At 43.4% G+C, this 24,984-nt stretch overlaps 1 protein-coding gene across 3 annotated transcripts in view; it reads left to right on the top strand.

Annotated features, from left to right (window-relative positions):
• The window catches only part of gfra4a (GDNF family receptor alpha 4a), a 203,974-nt gene that overhangs the window by 48,281 nt on the left and 130,709 nt on the right, over positions 1-24,984 (top strand). Inside the window, exon 1 of one of the 3 annotated variants that reach the window (XM_030443083.1) lies at positions 12,106-13,192. The exons of 1 other annotated variant lie outside the window; for it this stretch is intronic. In XM_030443083.1, coding sequence (XP_030298943.1) covers positions 13,135-13,192 — 58 coding nt within the window. In that variant the 5' untranslated portion in view covers positions 12,106-13,134. Of the gene's footprint in view, positions 1-12,105; positions 13,193-14,849; positions 15,139-24,984 lie in introns of those variants that run through there. One more of the 3 variants, XM_030443084.1, reaches the window with a different exon arrangement.

Here is a 24,984-nt window from a genome sequence, read left to right as displayed (position 1 = left end):
ACAAATCCCAGGTGTGTAACAGTTGGACATCATCATAAAGTTACGTGTTGAAAACTTCTACCTTGAAGTCAACACCAACACTGTACCATCAAATCAATTTAGAAGCTGATATTTCAGGACAATAAAGTTGCTTTAAGTACACAATGTGATTACGTCTTCTACCTGTGTTTGTTACTAATGAGTTCCGCAGGAAGATGTTTATTCTCTTCCCTCAGAAGGTCTCACTTTGAGCGCAACAAATTGAAACATGAAGCTCTTTTAATCTCTTTTCCATAAAGCGAAAGGTTACAGACGTATTTATAGTTGGCGTGATTCCGTTCTCACTCAAGTGAGTAAAACAATATATGCAGTGTATAATTTGTCTCAAGTGCAGTAGGAGCACACCGCGGCTTACAATGTGAATATAAACACGCGGCTTTATTAAGCTTTTAAACATTAAGCTAATTGCCATACAGAGACAACATGTACCACATTATTCACCTTACATTAGGAACCACTTACAACTGCATACTGCCTGAAGGAACTGTAATACTAGTTGTTGGCTGCACTGTCTTCTTTAGCCCGGAAGCTCAAACACTGAGCGGTAACTTAATCAATAAATCCACACACTATCTATCTGCTCTACATCTGATTTTATTCATACTTTCAGTCTAATCCGGAGACGAGCAGTAGTTTAACGACAAACAGAAAGGCGACATGCAGCCGGTCGTATTTCTTGTTTTTCCAGTTTCAGAGTGAACCGTGTCCGTTTAGTAATTATTGTTTGAGAGGAGAAGGAGGCGGAAGCTTTACGGCTTTATGCCTGAAATGACATCAGATCCTCTGGTAACACATTTAGGGACGACTGCTCCTGAAGTGATTTGGAGGTGTTGACGTAAGCGCCTGATGTGGTTTTGACGCCGCAACGTTTGTGTCGCGGCGGACGCCCTCCGCTCGCCTACATCTGCTCTGCAAGTGCAGCTTGTCACATTCAAGATTTGTGTGTGTGTGTGTGAGTGAGAAACATTATAGTGCTGAAGGTATGACATGACTTTGCCAGTGATGGTGGACCGGTGACCTTCAGCGGCGTATCCTTTGTCACACAGCGGCGGAGTGGGTGGTAATTATCGTGCCTGTTAGTTCCTGGAGAAGAAGAAAATGGAGGGTGAAGAAGAAAAGCAGTAAAAAGGTGCAGCAGGCTAAGTTCATCAGTTTAATGAAAGGCTCCTTTGCCCCTGGATTACACGCATGAGTCAAACAAAACCGTGTTTTACCCGCTTCTGACCCGATGGTTACCGTAGTAACAGAAAGTGTGGTTTCATTCTACAAGTTCCAGAGTTTAAAAGAAAGAAACTCTCCTTGAACAGTAATTTTCCTTATACAAGCAGAAGAGCAGCAGCTGCAGGGTTGCCAGGTCTGTGTGACAAAAGCAGCCCAAATCTGGAACTCATAATAAACCCTTTCAAAACGATATGCTGTTGGACAACTAATCTTATGTTTTGTCTTTTTTCACTTGTCCATCTTCCTCCCTGCCTAGAAAATTAATCATAATATTATTACCATATGACTGTAGTTATGAAGTTGTTTTAATTGAAAACTAAACTAATATCCTAAAAGTAAATACATAAAACTAGCTGTGTATTTATTGTTTAGCTTATTTCAACTGATGCATGTTATCCTGTTAATTCACGGATTACATGTGTTAATAGGTTGTGTATTTATTAAATTAAAGTCATCTTGGTTCATTTGCAGGAAGTTAATGGGCTTAGAATAAAAAAAAAAAGAGACAGAAACTCTTTCCTCCAGGAGTCATATTTCTCCCAGGGATCACTCGCTAGTCGTTCACTTGTTTGCATTGCTAACTAGCAGATTTGGGAGCAAGCGGCGGTCATGTCTGAGTGCATGTGTCTTTGTGCTTGCGTTTGTGGACTTCAGATGCCGTATTTGCATGAAAAACAGGTCTACTGAAACGACAGACAAAAACTTCTTGCTTGGTCTGGCAACCCTGAGTGGGAGTGTGTGTTTAAAGGGCAGCCAGCCGAAGTGTTTTAATGGAGAAACCAGTCAGGTGTTGCAGCTGCGATCTGTTTTATTGAACATAGTTCACAATAACAGGTGAAGTGTTAACGTCTCGGTAAAGTTGGTGAACTTGCTGAGAAGTTGTCCGGCTTTGTTGGGGAAGTTTTGAAAGACATATATGTTGTGTCGTCGGTGGCTGCTTCACAATAAAAGTCACCCTGTGGTTTAGTTAGTGCGGGGCAGCGAACTCAACATGTTTCGCACCTTAATACTATTTCTGAGTGCAAGACAAAAGGTCTTAAATACAAATCCCAGGCATTTCTTCTTAGACAGGCATTGCCCTCAACTCAGTGCAGTAAAGCTAACGTAACCTGAACCAGGGGCAGTAACAGCTGGCTGTAACATCCCGTCTGCCAAACCTCTGCTGAAATGGGAAGTGAAAACAAAAAGAAAGAGCAGCAACACCAGACACATAACCCAGCATGCCAGCTAATATTACCTACTATTCGTGCAGACTATTATTTAGTGAAGCCGTCGCCGGTGACTAAAAGCCAGTCAGAGACCTGCTCTGACTTCCTGCTCAGTCACTGTCTGTGTTTCTCTTCTTGGCTTCCTTCATCAGCGTCTTCTCTGGTTTCTTCGCCTCCGTCATGACGTCTGTAGAGGCGTCTGTGCCTGTTGTTTTATGAGCAACACGACATCATCATGACAGTTCAGGGTTTTGTTTTGTTTTTTTTTTATCAAATGACACAATTTAATCTGTGTCATATGATCAACAGAGCCAGATTAAATAGATGTTATTGTTTTAGAAAATGACTATTCTGGTGATCAGTTCAGCACTGTAGAGGTTGAGTTTTCAGTTCATATATTATATAATCTATATCGAGTATTTTTGTGCTTCCTGATCAGACTGCACTGAGTGTGTGTGTGTGTGTGTGAGAGGCAGTGGGAGTGAGAGGTGTCATTTTGTGTGTGTGTGTGTGTGTGTGTGTTTGTGTGCTGATGACTGACTCAGCTGGAGAGGGCAGACAATGACAATGATGATATTCAGTAATACTCGCCGCAACCGGGGCCTTAATTTAGACATGCTGCAGTTACCGAGTACAAGGCTATTTGGTTTCACACGCTGGCGGTTCTGTCGCTGCATTATTTTTGTACGTTTGGCAGATTTATCCCTGCGCGTGTCATCATTCACTAACCTTTTCCAATTTTATTTCAAAAAAAGACCGTTCTCACTTCGAACCCCGCTCTGTGGCAGAGTGCGTGAATATGCCCCGTGTTTAATTGCTTTCTATGCCGATAAAAACACGACTAATAACTTGACCTTTAACTCCCTTAAAGGCAAATGAATGGGGAAAATCGTTTGATTTGTGTCATGAAAATAACAAGGCTGTGCGTCTTTTTCTTTTTTTACATTTTTTTTGTGCCTCGGTAATGACTGGAATAATTAGGTCTGTGAGGCTACTGTCGAATGAACGTCAGCATTAAACCATTCCTCATCTTGACTTCCTCTCCCCAGATGGCCTCATTGATTTATCCATTTCCACGCATCCTTGCTGTGCATCTGAAATATGCCGCTGCAAACACATCATGAAAACAGCCCCCGAATTGCCAAGGGCATATGGGTCTTTTAGCTTTCATGCCTGGCACTTCTCTGCGGTCACATTCGTCTCATCACCTGCCCACTGCGATGGCCAGATATGATTATAATTACACCACAGGCCTGCCTCGGAAAAAGCCCGATCACGCTGCAGCCTCGTTTGGCAGCACGTCTTTTTGTGTTTTTTTTTTTTGTGTTTTTTTTTTCTCCAGCCAGTTTCTGGTTACAGCTCGAGCCTGCAACAAGAGCAGAAACCGATGCTGCAGTACGCTGGTACCACTGCAGGGAAGGCTTCTCATATTCAGCCTCATTTTCAAAGGGCTCTCATTGTTGTTGGAAAAGGCTAGTGACAAGTTGGCACGTTGATGACATGCCCCGCGCTACGCAGGCGAAGCAGAAATATGTTTCCCCCGCAGTGATCTCTAATCATTGTTGAAGCCAGCGGTTGGGAGCTTACACACCATCCGAGCTTAAAGGATTGACAGTTCGATACGAGCTGTGCTGCAATAAAAAGAAAATGTAAAACACTGGCATCCTCTACTCATAAACGTACACGAGTGAATATACAGCAACAAGATGCGCTTAACGTTTGAGGATTCAACACGCTGATGATGAAGAACAGTTCCTTTCAGGGCAAAGTCATTGTTGTCATTGTCAATGTTGCAGCTCTATGAGTCACAGAGACTCAGATTGCTCTGACAAGTTTATCTACCGATCTGAAGCGTTTTTGTTAGAAACAGGAACATGATACTTCTCAGCCGTGTAAAGAAGGTTTGTTTTTTTTACCACACTCCATAAACAGCAACCAACTTAAAGGAGAACTTCGGTCGATTTAAACATGCAGCTTCATTGCTCAAGCTACCCTTGACTTGCGAGCACCAAAGACGCGAACAAATTTGGTCCAGCCATTACAGAGCTCCGTGAACGGAGATGTAGCATTGAACGCTAACTGCATGGGGTCAGAACTTCACGCTGTGTTTTAAGCATCTTAACATGCTCCACATCTCACACCAGAAGTTATGCAACATCAGTAGACACCTTAGCACACAGCACTGTAGCGTGTATGACTCAAAATGAATAAAAAGTAGTTAAAATAGTGTGTTTGTGCAAGCAGCTACTTACCTGTTTGTTGACATCCGCGTCTTCCGGTAGCTAGACCAAACTAGTATATCCACCGAGTGTGCACTTAACAGGCTTAACAGGCTATTGTAAGGCTCATGGCTCATGACAGGTTGTAACATGGACATGTACATTATGAACATACACACGAAAATGCTGGAATACGTTTCCGTCTCCGCCAGTGAGGGAGTAAGTGCACGCTCGACGGATTGACTAGTTTGGTCTAGCTACCGGAACACACGGATGTCAACAAACAGGTAAGTAGCTGCTTGCACAAACACACTATTTTAACTACTTTTTTATTCAGTTTGAGTCATACACGCTACAGTGCTGTGTGCTAAGGTGTCTGCTGATGTTGCATAACTTCTGGTGTGAGATGTGGAGCATGTTAAGATGCTTAAAACACAGCGTGAAGTTCTGACCCCATGCAGTTAGCGTTCAATGCTACATCTCCGTTCACGGAGCTCTGTAATGGCTGGACCAAATTTGTTCACGTCTTCGGTACTCGCAAGTCAAGGGTAGCTTGAGCAATGAAGCTGCATGTTTAAATCGACCGAAGTTCTCCTTTAAAGTGAAACTCTCGCCAAAATGCAACCAAGTCTTTTTGTGAATGTACCCGAGTCAAACCTTAGTTTGAAAGCATAATTATGACAAAAGCGCCACTTTTAAGTTTGAGCGTATTTTCGTTTTCGGGTCAAAATCATTTTCAGTGGAGTGCGTGGGGCAAATACTATGTTAGCATCAAAATCTCTATTTTTAAAACACTAAGAAGGCTCGACACAACATGAAACTTTGCTCGTAGTATCACCAGGGTCTCTACACATGAACACGAGCATTGAGAACATTGTTTGTGTACACAGAGTTTACTAAAAAGAGAGTTTTTGAACAACTCACGTTAGCAGTAGCTTGTTCCGCTAGCCGCCGTCTTGTCAGCCGAGAAGTGTCGATCTCCGAATGCAACGTAACATGGAGGACTGTTAAGGTGGAACTACTGTCTTCCAGCAACAACTATCCACACGATATCTCACGTGACTTTTCCGGCTTTTGATTTTAGTATTGTTTCTTATATGAAGCTCCTTTTTCAACTTCAAGGTCAATATTGTTTTTCGCCAATGACAAAATAACAAATTATCCGTGCATTTATATGGAACTGAGCTTTAGGAGCGTTCCACCTTAACTGTCCTCCAGGTTACGCCACATTCGAAGATTGACTGGCAGGATGGCGGCTAGCGGAACAAGCTACTGCTAATGTGAGTAGTTCAAAAACTTTCTTTTTAGTAAACTCTGTGTACACAAACAATGTTCTCAATGCTTGTGTTCACGTGTAGAGACCCTGGTGATACTATGAGCAAAGTTTCATGTTGTGTCGAGCCTTCTTAGTGTTTTAAAAACAGAGATTTTGATGCTAACATAGTATTTGCGCTGTGCACTCCATTGAAAATGATTTTGACCCGAAAAAACGAAAATACCCTCAATCTTAAAAGTGCCGCTTTCGTTGTAATTATGCTTTTTGCATTATTAGGTTGCATTTTGGCGAGAGTTTCACTTTAACTCCAAGGATATCCATAAGATTATACCCATCCAGTCAGTAGCATACAACTGTTAAAAAACGATCCATTGTTTCTTCTGATATATGCATTTTATTTATACATATCCTGATCCTGACTCAAACTGTCTTCGGACTCAAAGTTCACATAAAACTGTCCTCAAAACTTCAGCAGGGAAAAGAAAGGCCGACACCTCGGGAGGGTTTCCTCTTCCAGTACGTATCAGTACACAACAGATGTTGAGTTTACACAGTCGACTGAAGTGATGAAAGTAAAAAAATTACAATATGGTCACACAGGATGACGCCAAGACAGATTGCATGAATATATGAAGAATGTGGGAAGATGTCGAGCAACTTCCAGCTGGAGGTGTGGTGAAGGTGCCGCCCACTCGGGTACAAGTTGTTCTCCTGCACGGTGCCGAAACACGTGACTGAAATAAACGTTGTTTCTTACCTTCCATCTCTCCGTGTGAGTCTTCTCACAAGATGTGAAAAGTTCAGAATGCAGCACGGCAAACAGACAGACGACGTTATCAGTACACGGATTGTTTACGCTTTGCATAGAATCCTATCAGCTGAGACTCTCACACCTCAGAAGACTAAGCGCGGGCATCAAATGAGACGTGCTGAGTTTCATTCTACTCAGATCTCATATCGCTGCTCACAAGCGATGCTTCCCAGGCCTTTAAAGGCGATGATACGCGGGGAATGTTTTCTAGCAGTGTGGCTCGGTAATATCGCCCACCGCAGGGACAGAATTTGCAAATGGGACAAAATCAGTGTGACGGCCAGTAAAGTGCCACCAGTCCGGTCCGTCAGTTGTCGCACCACGGGCCGCTAAGGGAAGACGGTGTAAAGTGTTATGAAGTGAGCAAAGTGCCACAATGAGCTGTTTTAAAAAAGCAAATGTTAAGAAACGGCTCACTTGTGACAGCAGCTGAAGTTATACATCTTTGTGAAAGTGCAAATGGTCAGTTTGAGGGTCAAGCCTCGCTAAAAGAGGTTCGGGACTGAGTCAAGACTTTTGTTTTGTTTGGTACAAGATCAAAATACGGGATTTACAGTAAACAGTGCAGTTCCTCAAGATCTGCAGTGCTGTGGATCTATCTCAGCACAGACTTATTGCTAATTCGAGGATCATTATGTAAGATAAGTATGCGAGTGCAGACACAATAAGTCAATTGTTTAAGTCATTTATCATTCACTGGTTCCAGCTTCTTAGACATGACAACATTGCTGCTCTTGACTTGGATTTATAGCTGCACATTAAGGGGTTGCGGTGTAGCTTTTTAGACCATTAGCACGAAGCCAACAAAGGCTGTACCTATGGAAACTGCAGAACTGGGTAGAGTAAAGACAACACTGAGGATGCTGAATGAGGGTTTAGTTGTTTCTTCATTTTAACCGGCGGTTCCCAAACTGGTTGGCGAGCCACCTAGGAGGGGCCCGGAGTTAAAACAGGTGGGCCGCGGCAAAGCTAAATGAATGGTCAAGTTTGTGGAGGGACTCCCAGGTAAACACATACTTGCCAACACTCCTGATTTTTTCAAGGAGACCTCAGCTTTTCATCTGTTTCCTCCCAGGGTCACAATATTCCTGTATTTTTCCAGATTAGTGACGAATCTTCACACCTTTATTGCCTTCGATTTATCTTTTATCAACCTGTTTTGGGCACCGTGTGGTCTTTTTAAGTGCAGTCAATTGATTTGTCTTGTTAATTTTAAATACAGCCAAAAGTAGGCACTGTCATTTTTTATGTCAATCACACTGTTGTCAATCACCTTCGAGAGGCTGACAAACATGTGTAAATATTGTTATCTACCAAAGGGGGGCCGTGCAGAAGTTTTAGAACCACTGAATTAGACACATCCATCAAATCCATCTCCACTGCAAACTTTCTGCACACCCCAATTACCTCTCCCTATCTTAGTGATTGACAGGAATGCAAAAATTGGTGATTACACATCTGTAATTTATTCAGTAATGAGACTCGTATGCTCGTTCTACAAAATGAATGAAAGAAAATAAACAGAGCTACTGTGGGGAATATAATTAAAGCAGATTACGGCTCGATGGCGTACAGTACATCTGTCGGGTCTTGTCGGCGGTGCTATCAACAAGAGAGATCTGACAATGAACTAGAAATTAAACCCTTGGTAATCGCTGTGATGAAGGGAAGGGGTTTGGGAAAGGAGTGCACGGCAGGACGACGCTGCTTCTTGGTTCAAGTCGCTACTCCCTTTATCCATCGCTGACTGTGAAACAAAGACGGCGAAACTACTCGTAAAACCGGACGCTACTTCTCTCACTCCTGTGGGTTTAGCTCTGTTGTTAGCTATTAGCTCTGTTAGCCAAACACACCGCAGGAGTGCTAACACCTGAAAGCTAACTAGCTCTAGTTAGTAAGATGTTTGTGAGTGACGGGGTGGACGGACTAGTACCATGGGAAGATTTCAGACACTTTTGGCATTTCAGCGGCACGTAGAGAAGCTCACTGATCAGCTCTTCTGATCGGCCTTTAGAGAAACCACTGATCAAACTTATTAGAACGAATATTGGCTGATAATGATCCGTGGTCAATCAGTCAGAGCACGGTCAGTCTGCAGAGCACAAGTAATTTATTGCAGGACCTTCACTAGGATGCAAACGTCTTACTTATAAAAGCAATGAAAGCGTTGTATGAAATGTTATATATAGTATGCAGAGACCTGGGTGGATGCCATGAATAATGCAGTGTTTCTCCTAATTGAAGGTAAGGTGCAAAATGCAAACATATGCGTACTGAATATTTTTGCACATTGGTCCAACTGTGGCCATGGAAGGACAAATGTGAGTGAAGGTAGGTGTGCAGAGTGTTGAGCTGCAGCCGGCCTTGTGACATGATCATGTAACTGTACCTTCATTGCCAGGCGAGACTTTTAAGTGCAGAGGCCTTGAAAGCTGTTCCAGCATCTGATTCAGCTCTGTTGCTGGTCAGTTTCTTTTTTTTCTTTCTCTTTCTCTGCCTCCCCCTCTAATTTTCTCTCGCCATGTGTCTCAGTGAGACGATGTATCAGCAGGCAGACGTACAGAAGAAAAAAAAACAGCTCAGGAGCTGGCATTCATTTGAATGCATTAACACCTCTTAATCAGCCCATGGTAGGATTGTCATTGCGCTTCATGATCAACCCAGCAGGAGCTCTGTCCCACATTCTCTCCCGGCTTGTGACATCAACATCGCAGATATTTTAAGGGCACGGCAGCTTCATGTGTCACGGAGAGAGGGATGCAGATCGGAGGCGCGGGAGAGAAATCTCTGGAAGGATTCGATCCAAAGCAGGCAGGGGCACGTGTGATTCAAAGGACAGAGGTGGGAATCGATACGCCATCTTTTTTGGACGCGCACCGTGATTCAGGGGGTGCTGGGAGACGGGTAAAGCTAGGTCGTGCTTTGAGAACCTTCTGGGAAAACTTGAATATGGATTGATCTGCCTCCCCACAGCTACTGCAGCCAGATTGCCCTTGAGCAAGGCAGTTACCTTCCAGCTGCTGCAGCTGCTGTGGAGCTGCTCAGTGGATGTGCTGCTGGACCAGTGCCAGAGCACAAATCCAACTCCAGACTCCCCCCCCCCTACTCTGGTGTGGCTGTAATAACACATTTTTTCTTTATGTGTTCTTGTTGAATCTGCGCTCGCCAAGAATGTTATGAATACACTTGTTTTAACAAAGCGGCAAACAAAAGCCTCCAATCCCACCGTGAAGACGTCCTATACAATCATCCAGAGTGCCCAAATGAATGTGTGGTCTCATTTCCATTCATGGGAAGAAATGAGTTGAAATTTAAGAATGAAGTGCTGACACCAACTATAGATCTTTTTACTCTCCTGTCCCTTGTAGTTAGCGCTTGTTTGCATGCATGTTTTTTTGCACTTGTCAAATTCACCCTTTCACACACAGTCACGCACCTTTGTAAGGTGTCGATCTGCTCATCAGGAGTAATCTGGGGTTCATTATCTCACTCAAGGATAATTCAACATGCCAACCCGGCGACTGAGACCTTCGACCTTCCAATTAGTTGATGACTAGCTCCTGTGCCTCAGCTTCTCCTCGGTGATTTTTTATCAAAAATCTCATTAGGTTAATATATTGTTAAAGTACCAATAGTCAACAGTACTTTACTGTCACAATATCAATACACCCATCTTATTCTAGGTTCATATCACCCAGCTTGATTTCAGGTGACTTAAAACATGAGAAACTGGAACTTTGCATTTTTAAACGTCAGCCGACACGGTGAAGTGTTGTTGTCAAAGTGGCATCAAGCTTACAGAACCTCCATGATATAATAACTTGTTTGTAGGTCTGCACAATGTGGAGTTCTTTGAGTGGACACTGATAACCAATAATAACCTACCTCTCATGGCTGAGACCAAGACTATCGCCAGAATAAATATGAGCCATGTTTCTTTATGCAAAACTACGGATAACTTAAAACTTTCTTTGTGTTGCAATTTGTTTTCTCTCTTGTCACAATGCTGTGTTTATGCGCTGGTTTTAGGCACAAAAACAACTTGGTCAGGGTTTGGACAAGATCAGGGATGGCTGATCTGTCTATCTATCTATCTATCTATCTATCTATCTATCTATCTATCTATCTATAATCTTGTGTCATGCTTTCAAAAAAACACTGCTGACTCTCTGAAACAGGAAACAAACAGATATATATATGTTGTACACCGCAGGACTTTGTTGCTCTATAATAATAATGTCACCTGATAGCAGTGTCAGGTGTGCATAGAATGTATCACTGAATGACCAGTAACTCTTTATTATTATAATTTATTTCAATGATTAAGTTTGACATTATCAAACAATGGCTGCAACCGGAGAAACCAGGCTGACATTTTAGCAGCAGACTACTGCTCAGTGTGGAGTCTCTAAATAGTGGCAAGAGGCGGTTTTCAGTGAATCACGCCACCGAAAAGATTTCAACATTTGAAAAACAAAAACGACCGTTCCATCTTCCAGTGTGTGTGCAACAAATGTAGAATGGAAAGCTTTAGGGTTACTTCTCTTTACATCAACATGTCGTTAACAGCGAGTAATTAAACGTTGTCTTCAGGGCCAAGAGAGACAAATCTGCAAATGTAGTGAAAGTTTAACAGACACAAGAAGAGCAGAAGTCGTGGAGAGAAGCCGCTGTGGCCTCAGAGCTCCACGACACAAATCCTTCCAGAAACATCTCTCCTCCTGCAGCATCTTTTCCTCTAAACCTTCCTACTGTCTCAGTATGAGCAAATCCTGAGAGGAGCCGACTGCCCACTCTCCTCAGGAAAGAAAAAAAAGCGCTGAAACAGAAGTTTGTAAGAGTCTAAGGTTGTGCAGCTTCTTCTTTGGAAGCCGAGTATGATCCAACCCACGTTTTCCGTGAGTGTCAGCCTTTTTTTTTTTCCTTTTTTTATTACATACTGCACAAACAAGGTTTTGGATTAAAGTGTCCCCGAGATGCTGTAAAACACTCCAAAAATAAGCTGGAGGAAGGCAAAAACAACTCCCAGCAGAGACGCCGCTCAAAAATTAATTTCTCATCCTCATCCAGAGTTTAACAGCTTGAAAATAATTCAGGCTTTGACCAAAAAAAGCTGCACCCGTAACAGCTGTCAGTATGAAGAATTTAAATATTCTCCATGATTCATGGAGGGGGGCTGCTCCTTCTCGGGGCTCAATCCAATTATTCTGGAAGCGACGGCAAACAAAATTTCTTAAAGACAAAAAAAAAAAAAAGGAGGTCTCAAAATAATAATAGTCGAGTCAATCAGGCCCAGTGTCCCCAAAACCCAGATCCAGACTAGATCACTCTTTGTTCTGTTGTGAGAGGAGAGCAGCAGGAGCACATTAGACAGCAGGTAGCCTCAAACAGCCCATGCTGGCTGCAAGATGGTCTCCTCGTTTTTACCATTAAGACGCACAGCCACTGTGAGTCAGCCTGTTTTTTTGTGTGTACTGTCTGCTCGTCCTGCTGCTGTAGGGCCCCGAAAATATCTCCTCAACTGCCTCAAAATCAATGATTCCCATGCAAGTTGACTGTGGTGCTTTCTCTCTCTCTCTCTCTCTCTTTTTGGAGAGGGGGAATAACCTACTTTCGGAGAAGTGTGGACACGCTCTACCCACCCATACAGACTATGCACCATTTTACGCGGGTTTATTGTTTCCATTTTATGGCAGTATGAAATAGCCTATCGATTTAACTTGTCCTATTTCAACTTTGGCCAAGATTGGATTTTTTTCTTCTTCTTCTTTCTTTTTTTTTTTAACGAGCTGGGCTGGGCATCTCCGGCCGGACCCGCCTGGGAGCAGAGGATCACAGGGACTGTGTGAGTCGCAGGTCGGAGCGCGCAAAGCAACGCGCCCCTGTGATTCATCCGCAGTTTGCAGACGGCGCGCAGGTGGAGGCGAAGAGAGGAGAGGAAGCAGCCGCTCAGGACGGACGGACGGAGGAGACGGTCAGGGGATGTTCAACGCGCGTAAGATTTACTCCACCTAAGGAACGAACTGTTTTTTCCTCCCTCCCTCGGTGCATTTTTGGAAACCACCGGCTTGATCTGGCGCAGCTGTAACCCCGTTTTTTTCCCCCCTCCACGACAAAAAAGTTTGACTGTTAAAAAATGATGCTCTGCTCCGCTCCTGTTTTCTCATGCAATGCTGTGGATTCCGGCGTCAGCCTGAGTGGCCAGTCGTCACTTGAGAAATAGCTGCGAGTCTTTCGGTCTTTCGGTCTTTTTTTTTTTCTTTTTTTTTTTTTTTGAATTTCGGTGCCAATCTTCCACAAACAGAGGGCTTTTTATTCTCGCGCATCATCGCTCGCCCGGGATTGCGTCCATTTGAATTAATGTCGCACTCCATAATGGACTTCCTCGGACTGTACTTCTTGCAGCTGGCTCTTATTGGTAAGTTGAACCAGCACTTCGTATGTGATTCAGTGTGGTTGAACTTGAATGAATGCGTTTTTTATGTGCGGGTGGATGGATGGATTGGATGGATAGAAAGGATGGTCGCCGCAGCTCCTCTGATTCTGTTTTTTTTTTCAGCTTCTGTTTGTCAAAGTTGCATGATCAGATTTTTGTTTCCTTTTTTTCTGGGAGATCATCCGGTTGTGTTAAGGTGAAGTGAGGCGCCTCAGGGTCCCGGACAGATCAGGGATTGCTGTGTTTTCTAAGGACCACACGGAAAGACCGCAAAATATGATCTGATGGGTGACTGACATTAATGAAGCGGCGGGACTCGCCGGGTTTCTGCGCTTGCATGTCTTTTTTGAGGCTCATTTAGCATTTTTTGTGTTGCCCTGCAGGCAGCAGCCCCCTTTTACATCCCCTGTCTGTTCAAATGGTGTGAGAGGAGATTATAAAAGGACAGAAAGCCTCAGACATGTTTGTGCAACCAGATCCGCCGCATCCGCAGCCGCTGCTGCCGCTGGTCCCCGGTTTGTCTGCGAAAATGCCAATGCAGACAAGTGTGTGTCAAAGTGTCTGAGTGCGCGTGCACCAGCATGTGTGGTAACAAGTGCGCGTGCAGGTGCGTGCGTGCGCTGTGCACCTGCCTTTGCAGGTGAATTGTGCTCTGTGTGTGTGTGTGTGTGTGTGCGTTCGTGCGTGGTGGGGGCGGAGCGCAGTGGCAGCCGGTGTGTGCGTCGTGTGGTGTGTTTGAGTGTGTGTGTGTGCGCGCAATTGTGCATGTGTTTGTGTGGAAGATGCATAAAAACTGACCCAAACAAGAATCAAACCAAACAATTCATGAGACGACCACACACACACACACACACACACACACACTCAGACCACCTCTATCAATCAAGTTACCTGTGCAGCTCTCATCGTGCCAGCTGGTGCCAGTCATCTCTAATGTCAGAGCTGTTTCTCGCTGCTCTCATTTAAAATTCATCTGTGGTACAAACTCTGACTTTTTTTTTCTGATTGTGCTGCACTCCTGCTCTGCAAAAAAAATTTCCCTCACCACAGAAAGAGAGAGAGAGAGAGAGAGAGAGAGAGAGAGAGAGAGAGAGAAAAAAGAAGAAGCCTTTCCCGCAGAGCGAATGCGGGCTGGAAACAGGACGCACGGATGGAAGGATTTGTATTTGTGAGATTTATAGCGTCGATGATGACAGCTCTACATCTCCGACTCCATTTCCCTCTGCTGCAGCTGTGATTTCAGCCCCTCACGAAGCACATTGAAGGCAGCGTTCTGGTGCTGGTGCTCCCGGGGCAAGATGTTCCACCTCCTGGAACCCTGAACACACACACACACATTCCGTCTGCTGAGAACGATGCTACGCTCCCCTTGTCGTCCCTCACTTTTCACATCACATGTAAAACCTGTGTCACTTCCCCGTGCTGTCACTCAAGACATGAGCCGGGTGGGTAAGTGAAAGCAGGATGTGGGGAAGTGAAGCAGTCAGTCCTGGTCTTTTCACCGCAGATATTCTCACCTTGTCAAATAGATGTGTCAAAACGGCAGAGAGTCTCTCACCAAGGGCCTCATGATCCCGTCCATCAGCCACACAGGGAGCCCGACGCAGAGAGGAGGAGGAGGTGGAGGAGGAGGAGGAAGGGGGGATGGAGGATGGAGGATCAAAGCAAGTGAAGCAGCTTTAGCCTGAAGGTTAGAGAGGGGAAGAGGAAGGTGGTCGGTTTGAATCCACAGGGGGGAAATCATAGTAGGAGGAGCAAATGAGTCTTAAAGGGGGCTGTCAGAAATGTTAGAACTTGAGTGCCCCTGGACGATCTTCGAGGAAAAACTGATAAACACAAATCGGAAGTTTGGTTTTTGCGACCAAATCTAAGCTGCTGCGATGTGATGGGCGATTTCGCCGGACGGGATGTTCGCCGAGTCGATCCACGTAAGACTGATATGATTCGTTACTGTTTGTTCGTCTAATTATTTGCGTTGATAACATTTTTTTTTTTTGGTGATGCTCGTTCTCAGTTGTCTTAGCGCCACTTGATTTTGAAGTAGAACACCAAACACCTTAAAAACCCCCTCTTTGATTAATGGTTTTGCGTTTTGTTGCTACATTCAATTAAAAGCACTTGTACGTGAGAAAAAGTCTTATTTACAACTGAAATTGGAGCTTTCATGCAGCACTCAAAGGCAGTTCATTCAGCAACATCTGCCCGAGTGTCCTTGAGCAGTCGCTTCCAGGAGTTTGTGTGTGCATACTGGCTTAGCTGTCCTTATGGGGACCATCACTCGATAGCTTACTCTCCCTATGAGGACATTTCGGTTTAAAAGGACATATCGGCTGTTATGCATGCAAGTGTGTTTTCATGCAGCTCTCTCCTCTGAGCTCATGCTGCACATGAAAAGATGCTCCTTTTACAACTTGCCGGGCCAGAAAAACGAGGCTCTAAAGATGCCTGTGGTGTCCGAGGCTGCAGTCTAATGCATCTTTCTGCTGGAATGGATGTATGCAAGGTTAGTGTGGCTGTTTTTTTTTGCATGTAGTTAACTCGCGGGGGTAAACTCATGAATTAACAAGAAGGGGGGAAAAAACCACGGCCTCTGTTTTTTACGTCAGATTTAAATTAGCATATTTACCGCTCAGCCTTTGCGATGCTTCACTGATTATCTGCCCGCGCGTCTCTGAACATTTTGCAGTCATTACTGTAATTAGTTGACCAGGTTCATCTGCATATGATTTTTCTCTAAGTGGAAGGCAGTAAATGAACACAGCCTACCTCGCCATTTGCGCCACGGCAGAGGGTTTGTGCTGTTTTACATATGGTGAATAGTTTTTATATACAGTAATTGGCCGGCTGGAAGTAATAATCATAAACATAAATGTCCCACTGCTTGAGGGGGGGTTATGGTTTTTCCCAGCATGCTTTAGTGGTGAATGGTTTCTAACCTGTGTGGCAGTCGTGGAGGGAAGGTGCGAACGATTTGTGCGTTCGTTAAACGGCAGGACTGAAGGCAAACTGGTGTGGCTGTAGATTCATCACGGTGGGGGGAGGGGAGGGGGGACTATCAGGTCCGATAAAGAGGCCCAGCAGACTGAAAAGGGCAACCACTGCTGATGTTATATCAGTTTTGGATAACAGCTTATTATGTGCAATCTGTTCCAACATGGTAGCTGTCATCAGTTACACCCAGCGGGAGAACACGGTGATCAAACTGTTAAATAATTACCTACTGAATTGTGCAAAGACATGGTCATGATGAGTATTTGATTCATTTTTGTACAGGAGAGTCAGACTGATGATAAAAAACCAAAACAAACAAGTGAGAAACTGTCGAATTAAAGGTCAAATATGATACGTATGTCCTGATTTTTGCATCCAAATTGTTTAAAAGCGTCATCTGATTATGAAGAAACGGCTGATATTATTATTATTCATCTGTTTTTACACCGTCAATCACTTCATACCGGCGTTAATCATGATTTGGCTGGTGATAATGTCAGAAAAAGCGTTTCAAATCACTGATTGGAACTAAAGAGGCATTTTGATTTCATTTTTGAGGGCTCTCGAGCAAAGTTACCCAAAAGTAATTACACTGTTGAGACTGCAGCTCAGAGAGGAAGCCGCCTGCTGATTACCATTCCTCACTAGGTAATTATTTACTGATTAACTTTCCAGTCCAGTTGAATAGATTTTTAAAGTAGTCTTTTCTGCACTTGGCTTCATTATTCGGTGCAGCAGAATGATCTCGTCTTTAAAAGAAAAGTATAGTTTCAGAGGCTCTTGGCTCTCGCTGGATTCCTGGGTTGTTGTTTTTGTGTTTTTTTCTTTGCAGCGTTGTTATTTTTGCTCTGTTTGTCCACATTCCCTTCATCCTTCTCTCACTGCAATAAGCGATGTGTGAGCTCTTACATTTTCCTCCCAGCACTGGCATCTGCACAACTTTGTCGCATTTAGATGTCAAGATTTTCCATTTGAGAAAGAGTTCTTGAAGTCGAGCATGTGGCTTCATCGCTCCGGCGTCAGTGTAAAGAAAGTGGTCTGTCTGACTCCACGAGATGGATTTCTGTCTGTATGGTTATTGACTGCGAGTGCCAGATGGTGGGTGTGGATTTAAGAATCAAAGCTTTCCTCTGATGGTGGAGGACTAACACTGTTGGTGGTAGGGATTCACCCAAATCCTTGTGCCAATACTGACCTTTCATAGCAGACTGGGTATCGGCCACGATCCGACTGATTAAATAGTTTCTTTTCAGTGTTTTTGCTATCAGCAACATTCATTAGCTCACAGTGGGCTCCCAATTTAGTTTTGAGAGCCACAGCAATGCCTGGTTGCATGACTCCAAGCAGTTAGGTGCACAGATTTTTGGTATTGGAAGGGAGAAAAGTTGAATCAGTGAATCTGGGATGGTTTCATTGGTAATTTTAAAATATTTAGGCTGTATTTAAATTTCCACCTTTTGCACTGTGAAGTCCTGTGACCCCAAGTGGACTCTCTTGAGGTCTGCAGAAAGTCCACTTGTGGTCTCTTGATTTGTGGGTTTTGACAGCCCTCAGTACTCTCAAATTTCCTGGGAACACGCCAGCTAACGTCTGCAACTGGAATTAAATCAAACTAGTGGGCAAACAACTCCAAAAGGGTTGAAGAAAACAAACCCCTGACATTATTATCCAGTAAAAATGGTTGAATAACATATTGGCAAACCTTTTTCATGTTACCCAGCAGACACAGTGACACATTTGAATTGATTTAGAGTTTTGTTCGTGACCACTAGGAGAATACGAGTCCAATATCCACTCTCCTGTTTCTACTAACACCCCCTAAAAAGATCCGTCTTTCAGCTGCAACATTTTCTAACTTCTAGTTTTTTAAAGAGTTGATTGCTGCATGTATGCACACAACAGTAGCAGAGAGGAAGATATTACATCACTAGTCGGGGCGTTCAAAGAGCCAGCATACGATGCATTTTTATTTTTGCACTATTGAGGCTAGCACTGAAACTCAAAAGACTTTGTATCAGTAATTTTGATAGTTTGCCAATCTGCTTGTTGTAGCGGAAGGTGCAGTGGCTTTATCAGAGCTTTTGGTAAAACAGTTGCATCTTGCTGCAGAGAACACATTAAAGCACTTAGAAATCTACAAGAAATGTGGCTTAAAAGAAAAGTGATAAGCTAAAATAACGTGGCAGTCCAGTCGAAAAAGCGACCGTTGCTTTATGCAGATTTATTGCTGTTATTTTGAACCCACACAGTAATTTGAGTTGGTGTCAGTGTGAGAGTATTAATTAATGTCTGTAAAGTAGAGTAAATGTTCAGAGTGTGGCGTGGGAGATATAATCACATGTATTTGAGAGTTTCACAGGACAGATATTACCGTGCAGAGGGGACAGTGACACAGATCATAAAATGAACATTTCGCTCCGTGCAAATCGCTTCCTAATTAACAAACACACACACACACACACACACACACACACACACACACACATAGCGAGGCCTCTTGTGTATCCAAACCAAACTCCTTATGTCGCTCTCAGCAGTTATTCGGCCTCATCACCATGCTTTGTATGCGCGTGAATAATTTGCTCCTTGCATGTTTGGTAACCTTGAATTGTGACAGATAATATTATGGGTTTTTGCAAGTATGCGCTTTTATGCATTTATTCTGACAAATCTGAAGCCCACCCCCACACCGCCACCCCCTGACGCATGTATAATTCATACTCACCCTTTCTCTCTCTCTCTCTCTCTCGCTGGGATCCAGTAGCCGCCGCAGTTTCTGCACAGTTTCTTGATTTCTCTTAAAGAGGATACTTCTCTGTGCCTTCAAGTTTCTTTTTGACGGAGAGGAGCCAGAGAATAGTGTCGGAGAATTACAGGAGCAAACATATCAGGAAGAGGAGGATGTGAATGCGAATAAGCCGTGCGTGACAGCGAGAGAGGGGATTTATTTTTTTTTCCATGAGGCTGGAGCTGTCGTTGGGCATCTTACAGAGACGGAGATATGTATCCTCTGTAGAGCGTCTGAGTTGTACTTTGGATCCCCGGTGCATCAAGTTTAGTGTGCTGCCCCGTTGAATTTCATCTACGCTCTCCTGATTGTTATTTATTCAGCACCTGTTGCTCCACATCCCAAAAGTAAAGATGGCAGAGATGTCTCGCACAATCTGCACCCGGGCGCTTTGAGTTTGCACACATCATTTTTGACACCCGATCCATCTTGTCTGATTGATTTATTGATTTAATTTGTCAACTGTCTCTTCACGGAGATAATGTGTTGGCTTCGGCAGAAAACAGTTTTTTTTCCTGTGGGAACACGGTCTTTCTAACTGTTATGACTCAACAAAAAAGAGTTGAAACATAAAGTCAGATAGCTGCCGGTTTGTCTCGTTGCTGACATTTATAGCCAGTTGTTCTTCGCTGTCTTACTGGCTTTCTCACTGCTCTGTTATCTCTGCCTGGAAAAGTAATACTGTACGTATAAAGAGCAGATGGAAGCAATTACAGGCCATCCGCAGGAAAGAAAAGAGCAAAATGGAGGCCCTAAGATGGAGATAAACAATCCCTGGAATAGAGGGAAATCAAACTGCAGCACTGATGCTGGTCATGAGGATTTTGTGGGGTGAAAACCAAAGTGACAGTGCTCCTTATTATGTTAAAACCCTGTCATTTCCACTGGCTTTTGTTGAGGGACGATTATGCCACAGAGACAATTACCCTGCCCTTGCCGTGCTGAAAGGATATGGCATTTACTGCCACTGTATTCCAAAGCCAGACGTTTAACTTTGTGATGAAAAGGCTGCAAAATGGTCCGGGCTGATTGTGAGAAAGCCTAAAAGGCTGCAATTAATCAGAAGAAAAAGTTTTGTAAGCAGCGCAGAAAAGGTAGCGTCGAGTTGGCTCGGCAGAGAGAATGACAAGTGGTAATGAAACAAGCTAGCATGGCTTCAAGGCCCTTCATCAAGTGTTCACAGTACTTACTGTGAAACCTGTAAGTGCGTCTGTCAGTGCGTACTTAAGTATAAGGAACCTTCATTGTGTCTATCTTGCCGGTGCAAAAGATTATCCACGCGCGTACCATAAAGGCTCTTATTACTCCGGCGTTTTATTGAGAGAGCTGCTGGAGGTGGCAATCACATTCTCATCTCGCACAGATGACGTCAAACATAAAAATATCGCTGAAGATCACGAGGACTCGCTCTCCAGTCGCATGATCCCGAGCATTAGTCCCACACACAGCTGTACGCTCATTCTCCAGCTGTCCAAAACTTCATGTCCGACATCCATGATCCTCAAAGACGTTTCTGTAATGTTGCTAGGAGAAATGCCCTCAGGTGTACAGGGAAGCTTTTTTTTCCCCGTGTTTTTACTCATAGTTGTGTCTCCATTGCGTACCGCATTCTAATTATATACAGCAAGGACATGATACAGTATTTGCTGACATTAGAATGCCTCTTCATAAGGCAGCAAAATGTTTTCACCAAAAAATTAAGTAATTTTCTTTGGTTTTCTGTTCCCGGAGATGTTTCACCACCATACATAATTAGTTGGTTGCAGCTGTGAGCAACTCCTCGTTTCCCTTTCTGTGTTGCATTGTTGGGGAATATAGGGTACATTAGCAGCACACTCAACAGTCATGGTCGCGCTTCATCTCGTAGTTGGTTGGTCTTGGTTGGTTCCAGGCCTGAAAGTCTTTTCTAATCCAAATGGTTGTGTTTTCACTCGAGTCTATTCGCTGAGTGGTTGATTTATCAGTAGGAATGCTCAAAAAGTACTAAATGGATTTCAACGCTACTTAAATGGAGGATGGGACTCAGCCCAGAATAGATCAAAATAAATGGTGTGGATCGAGATAAATGTTTGTTTATCTTGTTTGTTGATTGTTTTTTGACACTTTCATTAATTTCTCAGGGAATGATGAATAGGAAATATACTTACTGTACCGGGCCCAGTCTAAAAAGTGCCTGGTCACTGTTGAATTCTGTTTTGCTGTGTCTGCTATCGCCCAATGAGATGCCTAGTTGAACCATCAAGAGATTTCTGCTGGCTCGTCTTACTTGTTCCGTTGGCATGGAGGACACTAATTCATTCAGAGGAAAGCTTCTCTCAGCTTATTCGCTGCAGACATTGACTGGACAAAATCATTTGTAAGTTACCCAAGACATACGGTGTCATAGCTTGTTACAAAACTGCAAGGACAAAATGTTGTACAACCCTCTCTGTCGTCCTTCAACTGGCTACTTCTTATGATTTGACAGAAAGGAGACTGTTAGTCAACTGAAAGTTTGGAAAATGAACGAACAGTTAAATCAACTGCTGCAAGATTTTTTTTGGAGCAATTTTTCGTTTGGGCTCTGAATTATCTTGTAAAACAGGTCAAAACATCTGTTTTCCTGTTGCCAGATTATTGTCGCTGCAGGGTTTTACTTTGAGGATTATCAGGACGTGTTCCCAAAAGGCGTTTGTATCTTTTCCCTGAGTTTGTTTATTTAATGAAATTGTAGACTCGTTTAATCGACTCAGAGCTTATCATCAATCTGAGAGCCAAAAATATAAAAAAAGATTCTTACACGAGAGACACAATCTGAGGGCCAACGCTTATCCATCTCCGCCTGCCACAGCTCATATTTAGGTTAGGTCAAGTTAAAGCAGTAACTCCTCCACGTGCCGTCTTACTTTTCCCCGACAACCCTCGGCAAATGAGAGCAGACCTGCAGGAGGCGGAGGGGAGGGCACAGATCCCGTCCGGAGCAAGAGTCTGAATCATGATGACATCTTGCAGCCTCTTTTGTAGGGGCCCCAGGATCTGGGGAGCTAATTGGTTTCTAATCAGTGCTGCAGTTTCTGCTGCAGCGATCTGCTCAGCCTGTTCGGATACAAATAGAAAAAGAGTGTGAAATCGCGACTCAGGAATCAGGTTCAGTGCCAGGCTGTCAACTGACTGAGCCAACGGGAGGTGGAGGAGGATGGGGATGTGTAGAAGGGGCCAAATCGCAGCAGGCGATCCACCCAGCCTGTCTCAGATATGTGCCAGATAACATTTAGGAGGGCTAATAAAGGACTGCGCGGCTCGACACTTACACGATTTGCACTCTGTCGTGGGCCGCTCGGCTGATTATATCTTTTTGTCTTACATGTTCCACGTCATCGCCCGAGCAGACGGACAAACAGGCAGAAGACATCAAAAATTGGATGACGTTCAAGATTTCATAAAGATACAAGAGGCAAAAAACTGTTTATTGGCAGTGATGATCGGGCAGTTTATGTCTTGTCTCCTTTCCCAGAATATTTATCACACAAAGTCTGATTTAACAACTGCGCTGCAGTATGCAGTGTTTTTTTCATTAAAATTATATCAAACAAGTACCATATGTTCTTCAATATGAGTTTATAGATTTCTGTGACCTTGCGACTACTCAATCAAATCAAACCATGATGCTAAAACAGCCTGTCGGTGATAATTCAGACATTTAAGACCATATGGAACTGTGACGTGGGAGGAGTCACTTCAGGGCAACTGTGGTTCCACATATAGAAGTCCAGTTTTCTGCTACATAGATATTGTTGGGTTACTGGTAGGTGGAGCGTCTGAATCATCAGGATAAATAATGTGAAACTCAGAATAATTATCATGTTATTTTTCTGAGTCTGTGGATTAAAACTTGAGAGGAGAAGTCAACTATGAAACTATGAAGTTTTTTGTCAAAATGTCCAGTTGGAAGTTAGAATTCTTGTCCACACCACCGACGGCAATCTGAAGCTAGAAATTACACACAGGAGAAACCTGATAAAAGATTCACCGCTTTTAATCAATTCACTTATAGATTCTGGGTACATGTCGGCTGAATTCAGCATCTGTGGTATTCCGACAGCAAATTGTCATTCTGCTCGTTGAGTCACGGTTCTGATTCATACCTCTGCTTGCAGTTTTGAAACTTATCAGAAACAAAGTTAAAATATTAGACACTTCACTTATTAAGAAGTCTGGACTTCTGGGTGTGTTGGAGCAGTGATACTATCAATAAAAGACAATATGAAAATGTGGGAAATTGCTTCTGTAACCTCTGGCCTGGCCTCAATTTCATGGTTAGTTGGTGATAAGTATTGGAATTTTTAAGCAACAAAGGTCATTGTAGTTTAATTCTAGACCTCTGACTAGTTGGGGCGTTGTTGGTGGGATTTAATGGTAAAGGTGCAAAAAGTGACTGTGCAGAAGGATGCATGATTACAGAGTCTTCATGCCAGGTCATCAAATACTGATTCTGGACTCATAGCATCAGTATTTGATGACCTGGGATGAAGAATCAATAATCAATTATTCTACAAATACCATTTCATTTGGACTGGAAATGATATATCATTCGCTACAGATTGTTTTTTAGGGTCAAACAAAACAAAATAGCCTGAATGTAGTAGGAGGTCATGGGAAGTCTCTTTTGAACAGCAAGAAGACAGTTTACATAAGGAAACAGGCGGTTAACCCAACATGACCATAATATATAATAAACATTTGATTTAATTTATTATTATTTATATGTCATGCACACAAAGTGACCGACACTGATGGGTTTACAAGGCACACAAAGTACAGCAGCAGCACCGCGGTCAAACATTTAACTTCTTTACGGAATTACAGGTTATTTTGCAGCCCGGTCTTGACAAACAAAATCTGATTCCCTTCCTGAATCACACCTCAAGTCAGTTTTCATAACCATACAGCCAAACTGAAATACAAACTGTGGCCTGGCGTTGCAAAGCCAGCAGACTTTGGCCAGTGTCAGCATGCCGTCAGATCTCCTTCTGGCCAATTCATGTTTAAAAATGAGTATATTTGAGCTCTGGTTTGGTCTCCACCAATCTTTAAATGACTAGTTCAGAGGCTTAATGCTCCTCTGTATCCTCTGACTAACCACTAACCTTGCTTGTCTGTTGTTTGGTGTAAAGCAAGGAAGGAAGTTGGTGAACAGCATCAGGTTAAACTGCTGCGTTAAACTATTAATCTATCATTTTTCGTCCCACCGGCCTTGGTATGGATTCCATGTGACTATCACGCGCAGCCTTTTCGTGGTTCTCCAGTTAAGCTTCGAATTAAGACGGGGCAACCCCTTCCTATCTGCGCTCAGTGGATCATCTCCCTTTAGCTAAGCTGATAAATCCTGCCTTCAAGGTCCTTTTTATACCAGCACATCTAAATACAGTTTTTTTTAAAGATGTATTTCAAAGGGGATTTCCGTGATTGACATGCTGCACACAATGTAATAAGGAATTAGTTGCTTTTCTTTCCCGTTTGATCTGGTTCTTGTTCACATTTCGCCCGTGGGATCGCTGACTTGCGATGCAGTATCTCTGTTGTGGACACAGGAATGGACTGGTTAGATGTTTGCTGTGTTAACGGAGAATTTTATTTTGGGGTTGCTCCTAGAATGGGCTTACATGCTTTTACCACATAGCTGCAGAGAGCTGAGATCCAAAACTAAGCGATTCAATAGATAAAACCCTGATCTCATTGCTCTGATCACGCCCCATGCTGGTGTGTTTTTTTTTTTTTTTTTAAGACTGAGACCTGAAGATTAGTCGAGCCAATAAAACCAAGGTGAGGACGCTTAGTAACACAGGAATGAATGTAAATAGGATTCAGCGGCAATGAAAGGTACAAAGTGGTCTAATTAAATCCCTCTCGATGTGAATTCAATTTCCCCAGGCCTCGTGGCATCCTGTCAGTGACAAAGAGAGCCGCCTCGCTTTGTCTTCCTCCGAGTAAATTCCAATTAGGCGGTGGGTGTGTG

The sequence above is a fragment of the Sparus aurata genome, chromosome 16 (assembly GCF_900880675.1).
Source record: "Sparus aurata chromosome 16, fSpaAur1.1, whole genome shotgun sequence".
NCBI classification, from domain to species: Eukaryota; Metazoa; Chordata; class Actinopteri; order Spariformes; family Sparidae; genus Sparus; species Sparus aurata.
This window is presented reverse-complemented; position numbering and strand designations above follow the sequence as displayed.